At 38.0% G+C, this 17,604-nt stretch overlaps 1 protein-coding gene across 1 annotated transcript in view; it reads right to left on the bottom strand.

Moving 5' to 3' along the window:
• The window catches only part of RGS22 (regulator of G-protein signaling 22), a gene marked incomplete at its 3' end in the record, with an annotated part of 54,764 nt that extends 40,135 nt beyond the window's left edge, over positions 1-14,629 (bottom strand). The window contains exons 1-4 of the mRNA XM_010189009.1: positions 14,605-14,629; positions 13,933-13,961; positions 10,622-10,684; positions 2,306-2,527 (exon numbers count right to left, since the gene is read on the bottom strand). Of these exons, the coding sequence (XP_010187311.1) occupies positions 2,306-2,527; positions 10,622-10,684; positions 13,933-13,961; positions 14,605-14,629 (339 nt within the window). The remainder of the gene's footprint in view (positions 1-2,305; positions 2,528-10,621; positions 10,685-13,932; positions 13,962-14,604) is intronic.
• Positions 14,630-17,604: the final 2,975 nt, after the last annotated feature.

Here is a 17,604-nt window from a genome sequence, read left to right on the forward strand (position 1 = left end):
CCCAGAGAAAGATGCTACATTTAATCTGATGGGTTCTGTTACCTTGATTAGCTTCCTTACCCAGTCAGCCTTAGGCCTTGCTGGGACCCAATCCAGCAAAGCTTTTAGCACGTGTTTAAGTTTAAGCATGTGTTTAACTTCCCTTGATTAAAGTTAAACACGTACTTAAGTGCTTTGCTGAACTGGGGTTTCTCTGAAGTAAGGTATGTGGGATGCCAGCCAGTTTCTTTCCATAGTTGTGATCAATTCTACCCAACTGCACAGGGTTCTTTTCTTAATATTTTACACCAAGTTTATTTTGACTACTCATAAGAAGATAGCTCCATATCAATAATTTGTGAGTGTGCATGCGCACATGCAGAGAACTTTTGCTTATCTGTAAGTTTGCAAGAGTCTGAGAGGGAAGTAAAATACAGAGAAAAATACCACTGGGTGTATTTCTTAGGCAAGATGTGTTTAAATTCAGGCTGTAGCCTGAAAGACCTTCTAGGATCCTCTGATCATAGGTCATCTTCACTAGTAATGGCAACCCAAGGTGACTTTCTGCAGCAATGTCACATTCAAAGCAACTGTCAGTCTCTTCAGTCAGTGTGAGAAAAGCAATCAAAGCAAAGGAGAGAGCATCCCCCAATGCTTGAAAGATAAAATCCTATTTGATTTGAACTGAACTTCTTGGTGCAGTTGGTCCGGGATGACTTCTGGTTCAGTCATAATGTGGTATAATGGATTAGGCTGACTTCTTTCACCCTGTGTAGTTGCAGTGAAAGGTTTTGACAGACAGGTCATTTTTGAGATGCCAAGTTGAACTGGATGAGTCATATGTGTTACTTGTCCAGTAAAGCAGGGGTCAAAAGTAAGAAGAAACATCATCCTTTCTCACAGAAAAAGAGAAGAAAGTATACCAAGGGATATTGTTCCTCAAAAGGCCATAATGCTTCCAATCTATGAAAAATGGTCCAGCGAAAGTAAGGTATACTTAAATAATACAGGAGCTGTGTTGCTCCAAACTACATGAAAGATGTAAATAATATTGAAGACAAGGTGATGGCTTTGAGTTTGTCGAGAAAAGCCATCCACAATTGCGATTATGTGGTGTTATCCCAGAGAGCAATGTTAGACACACTTGCAAAAGCACACAACATTTCTTCAGTTGAATCCTGAAAGCAAATAAGAAATCAAGAAAAGCTCTTCTGATTTTGAGCTCTCAAGAAAAGTATTTGTGAAAATAATCATTTAACATAGGAGGAATGTCTGTAAGCCTTGCCCTATTGTAGCATTTGTCCATTTAGATGCAAATAATTGCAATCTCACATTACTATAATTTTGTTAATCATCACTGCATTTTGACCTCTCTCAATACTGTTTTCTTTTCTGAAAACAATAAAGCTTATAGCGGGCAAAGCAGCAGTCTGTTACAACTCCTTGCTATTCTCTCAGCTTTCTAGCTATGACATAATTTAGAGCAGCCGCCTCTAAAAATGTATCAAGACCTTAGACTGGCCTTGAATGAAATGAACTCAAGTCACATCAGTCACACCAATGCAAAGTAAGCAAGAAAGGAATAAATCAAGTATCCCACTGATTTTTTTTCTCCTCCAAACCTGTTGTTTAAAGGTAAAATCCCACAACTAATTATGCTGTTTTATAGTCTCTCAGGTGCATACAGAGCTTCAATTCCAAATGTTAACCTGCCCAATTTGAATAAAGCCTTGAAAGTAAACAAGTAAGAATACCAAAAATGATAGTGTCCAAGCAAGTCTGAAACAATAATTTTTTTCCTAAAACCCAACATATCTTTCCATTAATTTAGCTTTCTAGTTGCCAAAGATTATTTTCTCTGGCCATTTCAATTGATGCTAACCATGTAAATCCTTTGGAAGTTAATGGAAGAGAGACATACGTGTTGCCAGACCACAGATGAGCTCATAGCCACACAAGGAAATTAATTAATAAGGAAAGACTGAGATGCATTAGTTTCAGTCAATTTGCACATTCCAGGGATCACTAGTAAAGTAACTGTTGTCATAATATTTTTTCTTTTATTACTAAAAAGTATTCAGACCACACAACTGAATCCTGCCCTACAGAATCTTCTAAATTCTGTGCTACAGGATGTACATGTGTAACTCCATTCACTTGTCTGGTAGACACATGTGCATTGCAGGGCATAATTTGGCCCATCATCGTGCTTTCCTAACATAATTTAACATTTTTCCCAAGCTACTGAGCCAAACACAACAATAACTACTGCCAGTATCTCTACAGTAAGATCTAAATATAAACTCAGGGGCTATAAGATGCTTACCATAGTGTTGTAATTTAGATCAATATTGAAGGTTGGAGAAGCTCTGCGAATTTTGGAGAGCTGCCCATCATTCTCTGCTTTCCTTAGAACATCATAATTGAGGTTTGAAGGTTTCTGATCGTGTAGATTTTTTTCCAGCTGGCTTTCCAGGCGTTGTGGGGCATCATTAACTACTTCAAAAACCCCAAAGTCAGAGTTAAACTTAACTGGCTGGGCAAAAGTCTACAAAAGAAATTTGGAAAGTTTATAACATTGTAATAAGGGAACTCTTTCATTTAAGAAATTTACTTTTTATAGTATATATGTATCCTACAGAATGCAAGCTGCTATAATGAGGCTTCTGTCTCTTGCTTGCTGTAGTTTAGGTTCAAGGCCTAGAACAGTATTTTTTCTGCATTCTTCGTTAGTTTCTTCACTGTATGGATTTCCAATGCATTCCTAACTTTTTCTCTCAGCTATGCTTAATTGTCAAGAATTTAACTCATTCTAGACCACAGACCATTCTTTTTCACATGCATATGATAGATCCAGTACACAGATGTCTAGAATATGTAGTTCACAGTGACTTTAGTAACTGTTCTACAGAGGACTACTTACCTATAAAATCAGATCTCCAGTGTTATTCTTCCATTCATTACCACAAAAAATCAACCCCTGAAAAGATTAGCAATGAAGCTGACCTTTTAAATGTGAAATGCATTTAAGGAGGATGAATCTGAAGACTTCCATATGTAGGAAAGGCTTTTCACCATCTTGCTATTTGTAGGTCAAACACCTACCAGAACCTATGGCCTGTAATGAGTTTTATTATACATCCCTATTTCAGTCAGATACTGCATAATACATGAGGTAGACCAAACTTCAACTTCAGATATGTAATTGTATCTTTTGGAACTCCAAAAAATCCAGTGCATATGTACACATTAAAACAGAGCCACCTTTCAGATTCTGAGCTCTGAAATTAGGTATTTCCCTGCATTTCTTCTGGAAGACAAACAGACTTCTATTTTTCAAATCCTCTTACTTGAAATGAAGTGGGAAAATATGGATGAATTTTACAGAAGTAATGAAGGAATATCCGAAACAGTTATGAGTTTATATACAGCATATAAGCATTACCACACTCAGCTGTAGGACAAGGCGGCATGTTGTGTTTAAGAACTGAATAAAATCCTAGTCATATCCAGACCCAGTGCCAAAACTCTTTTTGGCTTTGTTCCTGACAGGATCCCACCTGATGTCTGTACAGTTGTTGTTCCCCTGCACTTATTATTTTATTTTTTCAAGCACTGTATTTTTAATTTCCTTGAACTTTTTCATATATCATATATATATACACACATAGACTTAATTAATATATGTACTTCATCTGCTGAATATATGCTACATACAATACAGAAATATATAACAGACCAATTTTATTCTTCTTCACACCTATATAAGTCCAAAGTAACCATGTCAGTGTCAGATATTTTGTTGCTTCTGTTTGAAGCCCCTTTGTTGATCAACGTCTTGTAAAGCAATGCCCAAGATCAAACCATGTGGCTGCAACATGTGCTTACAACATTCCCTACTTATCCCAGAACGTCTCATGGTGGAGGCTCAGCCTGGCAGAGCACATAGCACGCAAGAGGCTTAAGTGTATGATGAGTGCCTATGACATCAGTCTGCCACTGCTCACAGCCATGCACTGAACTGCATCAGTCTGTTTAGTTACCTAACTTCAGTTGAAATCACGGCTTGGTTTTGTTCTCTGACACCTTGTACTTCTTTTGGCATTAATTTTCTCCAGGGTACACTGCAGGTTTTAGTGCTTTTTCTCCAGATGTACTGAACAGCATTTTAAAGATGCTTTTATGTGTAGTAGATTTCTCTATACTTCATTCAGACCCCCTCCCACTTTGCTATGTATACAGTTGATTTACTTTCAAGCCTAATTTAGGCTGCTACCAGCTTTTAAGGGATTGACTGTGCAACCTTAATAATCTTCAAATGTATTTTCCTTAATTTATTCTTTCATGTTTTTAAAAAAAGAAAAAGAAAGAAGTATTCTAAGAAATAAGGTGCTTCAGTCTCTCAGGCTTTGAAATGCTCTTGCTTCTGAAAAAAGCAAAGTGCAAACTCCATAATATAGGGCTATGTGACTAGATGTGACCAGATTGTTTTGGTTCCATGTTACTTGAAAACTAAGCAAGACAACATTAGTTTACTGCATGCATCTACTTTTACTTAATCCTTTGTAACTTACTCTAGATCTAGGTTTTTCGATACACATTCTAATTAATTAAACAGAAAACATATGGCAACTTTCATGTAGTGAAACAGATGCTAGTGACAATTTTTAAAATATAAAGTGTTCTGTTATTTTGGGAGTCTGACTACAAATAATTTCTAAGACAAATGTACTAATGGAACAAAAGAACACACACATGGGGTAAGAAGATTATGACTTCATACACTATGTACTTGACTGAAAAAGATGGTTCAAGTCCAGACTTTTGGGTTTTGGACCAAGGTGTAGTTACCTGTCTCCAGGAACATCAAAAGGCATGTATACATCTTGTAGCAGTCAGAGAGTAGCCAGTAGATGCCCTTTACTTGACACTAGTAATACATCTGCAATACTGCATCCAGTTTTGTGTCCCCACTACAAGAAGTGGAACAATGTTCATAAATTTGAGTAAGTCAAGCAGATATCCTCCAAGATGATTGAAGGTTGGAGCACTTGCACTGTGAGGAGAGGCTGAGGGAACAGGATTTCAGCCTGAAGAAAAGACAGCTCCAGGAGAACCTAACAGCAGTCTTACAGCACTTACAAAGAGGTTACTGAGAAGATAGAACCAGGCTTTTCATGGAGGTGCCTGGAAGGAGGACAAGAAACCATGGTCAGATGCTGAAGCAGTAGAGTTTTCGACTGTATATAAGAAAAAGGGTAATTGTGGGAAGATTAACATTGGAACACACTATCCAGAGTGACAATGGAATCAGTTGTTGGAGATTTTCACGACCAACTGAAGAAGGTGCCAAGCAACCAGGTGTCAACACTACAGCTTCAGCCCTGCTTTGGGCAGGAGGCTGGACGACTGCCCAAAGCCCCTTCCAGCATGAGTGATCTATGATTCTGTACAAATCTCAAATTATACCAGACAGAGCATCTCATCAAACTATTGAATAAAACCATTTTAGAACAATTTAAACCTTTCTGAGGAAGCGTATTTCATTTGCTTACATAAGAAAACTAGAATGTTAAATCAGAATGTTTTTATAAGCATAATAAAATAAGAGGTAGGTCCTGACCATCTTAACTCAACCTTGCAACATAAATAAAAAGTGACAATGTTATGACAAAAATCAAATGGGAACACATAAAAAAATTAACCTGATTTCCTGTAGGAAGCATTTTCCCAGTTACAGTACAAGATAGAGAAGATCAGTCAATACATTTCCCTCTCAGTTTGTGCAAAACTTTGGAGCAAAACATACAATCTAACCATTCCCACATTACAAGCCATGAAAAAAAAAAACCCTGCTCAATACCCTGTAGAGAACTTAAAACCTTTCCCACAGAAATCAAGTGCCATAAAATCCTACAATGTTTCACAGGACAATAATGAGAGAGGTTTATGGCACCACCAATGTCCTAGGTCACTGGAATAACAAGGAATCTCTTCAGTGAAGATGCATATGTTAAGGAGTGGGTGATAGCCTACACTATAAATGAAAGGGAAAAAATTATCCATGCCAATTTAATATACTAAGAAATGTCTTTCTTACCCCACATTTGGCAAGTGCTTTGGCTTTTTACAGACAAGTAAAATACACTAACTAAAGACTAAGAGTATCAATGCATTCTTCCCTACATTGTCTCTCTAGTCTGGGCCAATTTTTGATCCTTTGAAGATAGAGAGGGAAAACTCCAGAGCCAAATTATACCTCAAGATGTTAAGAAAACATAAATTGGGTTTGGCAGGAGCCTCGAAGCTTGGGATTCATACATTATCAATTCAGCATGGTAATTAGGATCAACAAGGAGTTCAGAATACCAACAATTAAGATGTCTACAGACTTTGCAAACTGTTTCACTCTCAGACAATTCTCCCCTTGAAGTCAGTATGACCAATGCAACTCACTGTAGTCATCTCAACTTCAGAAATAATCTCCAAGCAAAACACAAAAAGCTGTTTTCAGACTGTGGTATAGCCATACTATTAAATAAATAAACAATTGCATGCACATTTTTTACAGCAAAGAAATATCTTAGCTGTCAAATGCATATTGAATATGGCTTCAGCTGAAGAATAATACATAATTCTGAAACCTGAAGTTATACACTTAACTGAAGGGAAGGCAAATTTCTCTCACTCCTCCCAAAACAGAAACCAAAACAGCATCCATCACCATGTTGCCAGGATTTCAGACATCCAAATCTCACTGTTCTCTGCCTTAAGCATTTTAAGATATACTTAACTTCAGATACACTTAACAAGTGTTTAAGTATGCTTACCATATCCCACCTCGAGTAAGGTCATTTGATCCCAAGAGAAACAGAATGACCACTGCTTGGCCACCTCTTAGGTTAAGGCCCTGAAAGGGTGGGAATGAATAAAGACCTCATCCAGAATCTTTGCCAAAACTTCCTTAAGATGGGTATGTGTGTGTCATAAATAAATGTCAGTGAGAGTCGAGATTAGAAGAGAATTTCAGTAGCCCTAGGAAGTGCCTGGAAAATTCACACTGCACATGGTCAATGGTAAATTTCCTGTTGACTTTAATGAGTCCAGGATTTCCCTCCCACTAATGAGTAAGACACAAGTCACAGTCACATACCATAACCTAATTAAGAGAGATGAGTAGAGCATGTTGGTAAACCTGCTAGCAATAAGAAAAAAGTCAGGAGAGCTTCTTTTGCTTCCTTGAATGGTGAAGATAGCAAACAAGTTTTAGCCCTGGGTAAAACTCAATAGAACATCCATGTAGGGCCTTACTGATGTAAAAGCCTTTTCAAAGGAGGCTATATTGGCACCTCCAGCCTCCCTTCACATATCTGAAAAAGATGAGGAAACTAATGCACATGGATTGATGCCTTGAATTGATGCATTGAGTTACTCACAGCCATCTTGACAACAGAGAAGTGCTTGAACTGTGTAGCGAAGTGGATTGCTTTTTGCTCTCTGCCCTTTCCATCATCTGCTACCTGTAGGCCAGGCCTGGTTTTACTCTTGACAGCATCAGGTTTTCAGGACCATTCTGTTTTAAGAAAGACTGCATGGGCCAAATTTTATTACTTGAGTTTTAATTGTTTTCAGAATCATCACCTGATCATCAAATCCTGATTTCCAGACTACTCAGTGGAGAGCTTTTACAGTGAGAATGGCTTTCAAATCTGAAGTTGATAAAATTGTGGTCACTTGGTAGCTTTCTGCTGCAAGGGAAATGCACAGCCAGGGACTTGCTGCCAAGAGTGCCATCTCCTGAAATGCTTCAGCTGAGGTGCAGTTAGCATTTTGTCCCTAGTGCAACTCCTCAAGGTTGCAAAGATGAGTTTGCTTTCATCAGGACCTGTTCACTGGTAACTGGAAAATCAGGGGTGAGACCTCAACATGGACTTGGAGTGGAATGAGTAGCAGCCAGTTTGTAGAGCACAGAAGAAATAAGTTGCCTTTACTGTGTTTTCTTACTCAGGCCTCCAACACTGAGCTGGATGGAGATTTCTGACTTCTGAATTTTCACATGGGTGAAATATTCAAATTCTAGGAATGCCTAACGGACTAGAAATGGAAATGTCTCCAGGCCAATGTTTCTTTTAAATCTTTCATTTTAGTTTAGTTACTAAGGAAAGTGGAACTCGTATGTATGTCATGTAATTGGTTTCTGCTACTGTGAAATCACTGTACTACTGGCAACAAATGCAGTCATGGGGCTTTTTGTATTATTTTATCTTTCAGAAATATTTTTCTGTACAAACTATCCCTCACTGCAGTATGTAGATCTTATGAGTACCTAAATATTCATGTCAGATTGTATTGAACATTATCACAGAGGATATACTGTAAACTAAAGAAAAAAAATAAATCTTCTGCTGCTATAGCAATTCCCCAGTGACACAATTTTCTGTACACTAGTGATGCATTATAAATCAATGCAAAGGCAGTCTCTTAAAATAAGCATATGCTACCCCTGATTTCTTGTATCAAGTCACATAATATTTTCAGTTTAACTTGTTGCCTAACTACTAGCACACCTGGGTAATACTGTTTCCAGGCAACAGTGTATAAGCACAAGAAGAATAAAGCAATGGAAATTTCAATGTGGTGTTTTAGTAGAAGCCTTCTGAGAAGGAGAGGGAAGTTGGGAATATAAGGTATTCAAACCACAGAACTTAAGACACTAATAGAGCTTGATCATGAAGATGGTAAAACCTCAGGAAAAGATCAAAGAGAAAATAAAACCAATTATGAGAACATTACAGATAAAAATAGCTAATAAAGCATCTGTTTTCATAAAGATATGTAAATATATAGAAGAGAGACTGTGTATCATCTTAGAAACCTACCAAGATTACCAGCGTAAAGCAGTGTTTACTCAGGAGTGTCTGTGAACTCTTTCCTGTGGGCTTTCAGAGCTGTCAGGAGCACCTGGACTATCGCTGCAGTTCAGAGCTGCTAAGCTGCGCCAGGACTGCGGCTGAGGAGCCCTCTGAGGCCACAGAGAATTTTGGCCTCTAATAGACATCCTGAAATCTATGCATGTCCAAGGAGACCCAGAGACTAAACAGGCTGAACTTCTTACCCGCCCCATCCTCTGTGATTTGGGGAAAACTTGAAGCATAGTTTCCAAATAAGCAGCAAAGGCGTGGAGGATGGTATCCCTGTGCTAAGAACAATCTGGCACATTGAATGAGGCCTGGGTTTAAATGCTACATAGTTACACTTGGAATTAGGCATATACCCTAAAGCAGCTGCAAAGGGATAAAAAAAGAGAGAGAAAAAAACCCCCAGCCCTCTCACCACACACCTTCTTCCATCTGTGTCTCCATATCTTTGTAAAAATTATTCCTAAGACTCCTGCAATGTGGTGAAAGCATGTAAATGCTGAGGTACTGAGAGAAGTTAGTATCACTGCTGTGCATAAAACCTACACTCTGATACACAGTTAATACCTCCAGATTCTATTTTGAGATAAAAAATTGGCATAGGGAGCCTGATCTACCATCTTTAGTTCTGCAACTCCTATTATGTGTACTCTTACACAAATCTGTGATGTGGCATAGAGAGCACATCTGTGTCTACTTCAGTTTGGTAAGCCTGAATCATCACTGAATTTATTTCAACAATGGCTGCACCATAGTCTTACTTCCAAGGAGCATCAAGAAATATTCTGCCCCTTCCTAACACTGGCAGTGATTCCTACCAAGCACGTTGCAGACACGAGTATATGTTCTCACAGCTGGTTGAGCTGTTGAGGAGGGGGACAGGCTGTGGGACACTTTGGGGTAAATCAGCTAGGAGGCCCCAGGGGAGCCATGAGTGACACTGTGGAAAGGTCTGTGCCATCTTGCAGGGGAGTATGAGTGTGAGGTGTGGGGACAGAGAGAATGAGGATAGTCAAGGCCAAGACTACTAAGATGAAGTTGGGTGAAGTTGCCCTGTCAAGGGAGCAGGACAGTACATGCATCTCCCACAGAAGTGTGGGGAGGCAGGGTAGTTGATGGGGAAAAGGGCAAAATATAGGACAACTGATTAAATACAGGGCACTGTGTATGGTGGGTATGGTGGTTTAACAGCAACAGGATCAGCACACAGAATATAATGTAAGGCTGCATGCTTCTAGCTGCAAGTAGGAGAGGAAGAGAGCACCAGCTTTGAGGTCTGCACAGCCAGGAAGAGAAATAGAGTTGATTCCTGAGGTAAAGTGGTTATTAATCACTGAGAGCATTGCCAGAAGAATGTAAAAGAACAAACATTTGTTATGCTGGCATGTCATGATACTGGAATAAAAGTGGAGTCCTTCCACTTTTTAAATAAGTATTTACATGTCTTTTTCATTCCATATTCGTATTATTTTTGTGTACTGTGATTGAAATACATAAATTTGCAAGACAATATGTGTCCTCAGAATCCAGATACTGTGTTATTTTTCCTGACACTGATAACAACTTTGAGCAATGAGAATTGCTACCATTTAAACACAGATATATTGTAAAAGCTATTTAACTACTCAGTGGCAAAATGCAAAATATTCTAAGCTGAACTGCCTTATCTCAATCTTAGTAAGGTGTTTCTTGTATTTTGTACGAGATTTCTGTAAGGTACTTACCGGAAGACTCAAAAATTCATTAAAATAGTCCACAAGCATGTCATCTGTGGCTAAGCATTCTTCCTACAGAGAGACAAAACCACAAAGCAAGGCTTATACTAATCTGTGCTCACAAGGTTTGAATGCACTATTACTTCAAACAATTATTTTTCCAGAAGATATGACATGCAACATTTTCAAAATGTTATTTCTGACTTTTGAGAATAGAATCATTGCATCATTGTTATATAGTAGCCATTGCACGACACTGAGGCCTTTAGCAATTTAAAAACACAACTGAAGGTAAATCCTTTGCCAAGATATTTACAGATAAAGCCTTCATAAACCTAACAACTTCTAAATACTGGAAATCTGCATGTTTACTTTTGACAAAAATATGCACAAGCCAACAGCCTAGAAATTCCCCATGTTATACTTTTATCTCTCCCATCTGGGAAGGAGGGGCGTATAAAAGTTCACCAAAGCCTGTTTCTGCTTCCATACTGCTGCTTGGGGATGTTTTGAGGAGTGTTTTAGGAATTAAAGGGAGTTTACCGATCTATAATTTGGCTCAGCAAACAAGTATTATATGCCATATTTGGAATCAGAGAACTGGGAGGCTTCCTGTTGACTTCATCAGAAGTGAAGGCTGCATCTGCAGGTGCATTTGTACCCTTTCTGACCTCTGCATTTCAAATACTGCTAACAAGACTCAAAAACTGTAGAATAGATTTCTTTTTCTAATGACAAATAGATAAATATGGATCTAAATCTTACTTCTACTGCACTCAATACCACCACCACCTCCATTCCAATTCAACAGAAGGTAAAAGTAGACCATTATTCCATTGGTCTTCCGAAATCTGTCTTCGGTATAATGAATATTTCCGAACAGTGTTTAATAGTTTCAGTTTCTTGGATATTCTATTATTTCTGCCTTGCAACACAAGGAGAAGGCACCTAAATCAAGTGTATTTGCTGATATCAGCAAAGGTCTTGTGACACAAACCTTTTTTCTCTTTCTTAAGTTCATAGCATTGAAATGAGCTACTGAGAAATAGCATTAAAGAGAGGTTATGCACAGTGCACATGGTATCACTTTTAGGCAGGCAGTATATTGATCCAGACTTCACAGTGTCTAACCTAAATAACAACAACTTGTACTCAGGTAAGGAAGAAATCTTGAGCTCATGTACTTTAATATGAACTCAGGAAGGCCCCCGTGCACTGCATGACAAGTCAGAACCAGGCCTGAGGGTGTTTGTCCTGCCTTTGCCTGCCAACATTTATTCCTTAGCTCTACTGGTTGCTGCTGTGACTGATACAGGACAGGCAAGTCAGCTCATGCTCGTTCCTGGAAAATGCTTGAAAGGAAGGCTTTTTACAATACAGAGATCATGCTGGTTTTGGAACACAGGCTCATGGTCCAATGCAGTTGCAGTACCATGGACCCAGAGATGATAGGACACTGATTAAGTGGGAGAATTTACCAAAGTGTCTAACCTAAGGCATTTTGAAGTCAACAAAAAGTCATCTCACTAATGTCACTAATCAATCAGTCAGATCCAGAAATCTCAATTCAGCAAGCGTTAACACAGTTAACAAAAAAAATCACTAGAAAAACACTGCAGTCTGCCTCATGTTTGGTTTGGGTAATGCACAATTAGATTTGACACTGATAAGGGTGAATCTGAAGACGGCTATCTGAAGACCCTTATTCAAAACAGTTCATTTATTACTAGCTGAAGTATAAGCTCTAAGAATATGCAGGTAACATTTGTTTTTAATCTGCCAAGGATATAATTCTCTGTAGTCCCATATAACAGCAAGAAATATAAACACAGTGGTTGATTAATCAATAAAATGTTTATGATCTTATTAATGCAAGCTTTACTACTTACTGATCTTACTGCATCTATACAGAACATACTTTCCTCTGGTTTTTGGAGGTTCTTTTGTGGTCAGCCTTATTTTCATTTGAAAGTATAGTTGCACTTTTATGTTTGCACATTATAGTCTATGGAGTTGTATATGAAATACTATAGCTTGGATTTTTGTGTCAGGAAGCATTTTGTTTAATTTCTTCCCATGCCATCTTTCCTGCTGCACAGTCCAACTTATGACTAGAAAAAGCTGCCTTACAATTGCAACTAGAGGTCAAGGTGTGCTAAATTTTTAAAATTGCATTTTAAAAGCAATTTTTTGTACAAATAGGAAAATCCTGGGCCTGATTTCTTTCACTCTTTTAACACTGAAAGGAATTTCAAAATAATTTTGGCAATGGTGTATAACAATTTCTTAGATATTTTGTGGAAACAAACTTATGAGTATCTATCTATCATATTTGGTAGCTTTCTCTATTACTGCCATCACAAAAAAACATAGCAACACAGAAATATTATTAGACACCAACAGAGAAGCTGAACATGGGTAAAAGTAGCACCATCTTGAAAGGTTTGCATTTCACATTTCAGCACCCACTAAAATAAGTATCTCTCCACTCTCAAAAAATATATAATAAATAGCACCTTTAAATGTCAAAATTTAAAGTTAGTACAGAACCCTGATCCTGCATAGCATTGACAGCTTCAGGTCCTTGTGTGAAGTTCACCTGGCGTCAGACATGTCTAAGTCACATTAAGCAGCCTGTAGAATCAAGGTGTAATGCAATGTAAATGTGCAGTTAACAAGTTTTCAGATAAATATATGTTTGTTCTCATGTACATATATTTGATACATATGCTGCATATCTGCTATATATATAATTCATCTCTACCTGAATTCAGTCTTGATTTTGTTTATGATAATATTTTAGTATAGCAATAAATTAGAATAGCAATAAATTTATACTTTAAAACACACAGCTACAAAGGCATCCAAAACAGGGAAGAGACAAACTTTACCTAAGTTGCAAGATGCGCAGTGTCATTTCAAATGAAGTAACAGCTAAATATATATACCTTTAAAATAAGAATACAAACATCAAGGAAACCTACAGTTAGCTATAAGCAAAGGGCAGAAAAGGTAAAGTAAGAAGAAGATTGTTAAACCTGTCATGTCGAACCTTTCAGTTGATTGTTTCCTTCCTTCATCCTAATTCACTTTCCATTTTCATCCTTATCCTCCGGTATCCAGGTTGGTTTTTTTTCCTAATTATTTTCAAACTAAGTTGGCTTTTTTTCTGTCTGAGAAAATTGTATGAAATTACTCAGTTCTCCATACTTAGAGGAAAGAAATGAGAAACCAGACAACAGTTTCCAAAAAGTTTTGTGCCTTATTGCTCTACAGTTGCATGACAAAACGAACGATCAAGCCTTATAAAGCATACTTACAAACACGTCTTCTGTTATACATGGAGGCTCTGAAACACAAAAATGAAATATCATGTTATCCAAGCAATATAATCAAGCGTGTTCAACTATGATTACTGAACAGAAACAAAAAGTAGTGAGGCATGACAACCTTTCCGGATATTCTGAAATAAAATAACTTAGCCTGAGGAAACAAACTCTAAGAACATGCAGTAATGTTGACCCATGCATTAAAAGGTTCAGTATCACACAAATGATTTAAATATAATGAAAGTATTATTAAACTATTGTAATACGTATCAGTTAACTTCTTTTCAGCTTTTCTCTGCAAAATTCATTACTTGAAGCTTGCTGGTTTTCGGAAAAATACAGATTTGTGTAAGAATATGGGACCCTTGAACAGCACATATTATGAACCATAGGATAAAATTTTTAAAAAAGTAATTGTGGGTGTTCTCAGATAACCAAATCTCACTCATTCTGGGAGAATATTCCATCTTTTTTGGTGCCATTTGAAGGCCATAAAGTTCTCTCTTCAGACTGACGAATTTTGCTAGGCAAGATTAAACCTAGCAGTTCAAAATCTCTCTCAGAATCTTTTGTATCACCGTCTCTAAGACAACCACCCTGGAATCAGACCCCCTGTCTGATACAGAGTCAGTTCATCAAGCTGCTTTACAAAGCGCTACATACCAGTGGTGAGCCTCTTCGACCACATCCTGGATCTACATACATAAGGGCCAGCATCCACCTTTGCATGCCTATGACCTCATTGCAAAGGTGAAATCCTTGACTGCAGACCAGACACAGGAGCTGCAGAGACCCTGGGCCTGGCTGAGGCCTGCTGGTGTGCACCAGGGCAGGCTGGCTCTGCTGGGCGCTCCCAGCAAGCAGGGTTGCTATGGCACTGCAAACAATCCACGGGATGAGCCCAGCAGTAAACGAACACTGCTGCTGCTGCTGCTGCTGCTGCAAAGCTCCCTGAAGCAGACTCACATGTCAGGCACACTGACGGTATGATCCCAAAAGAGATGCCTGTGAAATAGGAATTTGAGGATACTTGCAGCAAGGAATGAAACTGAATATTATTTTCTCCACCAACCTAGGCAGTTCTTAGTCCAAAATTCTATTCAACCATCTCCTAGGTTAGCAAAACCCTTCAGCCACTGGGATTCTGCCTTAAAAGGCTCTCACACCATATGACTAATGACCATCAGATTTACATCATCTATCAAATAATTCTGCATCCATAAGCAGGCTGTAAGGCTTGACCCCAGGTAACAAAGTCAGACCTGTCTATGGTAGAGAACTTCCACTGCAGTCAAGTAAGGAAAGGTGAGGAGCTTCGTAGTGCTAAGGCTGAAACCTGGGCTGTTCCCTAACAGGTACAAATGACTCTATTGTGCTGTGCCAGAAACACAACCTGCAGCCTTGGCAACAGCCTTTCTCCTTCCTACTGCTGCAAGGGCCCGGACCCAGCAGAAATCCAAAGGCAGCTGCATTTTCCTTCAGTTAGGGAGCTTATAAGTAGCATGGGTGGAATGAGAAAAGACATTAGGAGACACAGAAGAGAATCTGCTCCCATAATGGCAAATTCTTCCCTGGTTCAAGAGAGTATCCCAGTATATAAGAAAAAGTCACATTCCTGTTACGGTTAGCTAAAGCTGTGTACGAAGAAGGAATTCAGACTCCCATAAAAGGTTTTCAGTCAACTTCAGGTGTTCCTCAACTGGGATCTGAAAATATTCTACCTAGTATGTAACTGCTTAATTTCTTGAGGGACCTTCAGGTTTTTTTGGCATGAAAGTTCCCTAAAAGATTCTGCTCCTGCTTATTTCCAGAACAGCACTGGGATTAGTTGTAAAAGGTGTCATGTCTGCAAGTTACATGTATTGCTCCTTTGAAAAGCCTAATCCACACGCTGTTCTCAGGAAGTGCCCAAAATACACCAAGAGCTTCACCTTCCCAGCAAACTCTATCATTTGTGACCCCTTTCACAGAACAGTATGGCACGGTACCTCCAGTCATGCTTGTGGTGAAAAAATGGGTTTTTTGGGTCCATACGTTACTTTGGTGGAATCTCTGATCAAGTAAAAACAGAACAAATGCACGTGCTCAGGGACTGCATTTTAAAGTCCAGGAACTGATGACTGTCAAAAACTGAACAATCAGCAAATCAAATATCATAGAGGCAGGGGAAATGGCTTCATCTCCTAGAAACACATGGTGTTTTGTATGATTTTCTCAAGAGGTTCGTTCTCACTCTTGGGGATGCCTGCCTAAATACCACAATCACTGTTCTAATTACTAAATGTCGGTATAATGCCACTTCCAATTGTCTTGGTGTAATGCTGTTAGCTGTCTGATTAGCTTTTTAGGATGGAATGTTTTATGGTTTGGTTTGGGTTTTTTTTTTCCACTTAAGGGAAGAACAGTATTTCCAAAGACCTAAAAGATAAGCTGAATAATATCAAAGCCAAAGAAGTAAAGAATAAGATAAAAAGATTCAAACTTAAGTGAGCTACCAACAATTTAAATAGTATGATCAGTATACTGATGAAGTATTAACTATCCTGAAGTTGTCTGTATTCAAATTCTATTCAACAATACATGACAAACAGTAAGTTAACACTGAATCATGTACATTTAAACACATATATCAGGGCATATTCTATCGTGATTATGAAATATTTCAAATAGGTATACCTAATGTATATGTAAGAGAAACACGCATAACAAGATAGCCCATAAAATGTAAAGTGAAAAGCTTTCCAACAGGTAGGAAAATTGCACTGCATGGTCTATGAGACTGCAGTGTCTTATAACAAAAATACTGAATATGATTTCAAATGTTTAAGCTAATGTTCATTCCACTCCTATTTCCCCTCCCCTTTTTCTTTCTGATGTAAGGTTAGACATAGACTTTGGTGCATAACGTTCTCCTAAACTTCCCTAGGTGAATGTAATTTTTGAAGCAAAATCAGTAACAGAAACATGACTAATGTGGCTTTTTGAAAATTAAAAGTGGAAGCCACAAGTCATCTTAGATAGAATTGAAATTTGGAAATGAGTAAATAAAAAGTCCTTTTTTTCTCTCCTCTTGTCATCTGTTATATTTTGGTATATAACTCTTAGGTCTTTGTTCTCTTTGTAGCTTGCTTCAAAAATTGCATTTCAGATTAAGTTCATCAGGAAATAGATACTGTACTCTCTCATAAAGAATCTATTAGCAGTCATTATGACTTTATTATTATCTTAGTTAACACCACACAAATATTTTGTGTGCGCACACATTTCAGTCCTGATTTTACACTGTCAGTTAAAATTTCACCACCTGACAAAGCTAAGATATAAAGTTTAAGCTAATTTTCCTCTTTTTTTCATTTCTTCTCTTTCCATACTCTTATCTTATTTTTATTTTAATGATTATTTATCTCAGCAGGACTGCAGACCTATAGAAAGTTTCTTAAATATAGTCAAAGCTATGATCTATCCCAAAAAGCATCAAATCACGTAGAAAAGATGAATGGCTAGACAGGACAGGGAATAAGTTCTAAAAGAGGTGACACCAGTAAAAATCTAGACCTCAGAAAGTAAAAAGACTAGAAGCAGTTTTCAAATTATTAGTGTTGAGAAAATAGTAATCTAGCAGAAGGCCACCACAGGAAGAGATATTCACAGGAAGACAAATGG

Source organism: Mesitornis unicolor, unplaced genomic scaffold (assembly GCF_000695765.1).
Source record: "Mesitornis unicolor isolate BGI_N332 unplaced genomic scaffold, ASM69576v1 scaffold24057, whole genome shotgun sequence".
In the NCBI taxonomy this organism is placed as follows: domain Eukaryota; kingdom Metazoa; phylum Chordata; class Aves; order Mesitornithiformes; family Mesitornithidae; genus Mesitornis; species Mesitornis unicolor.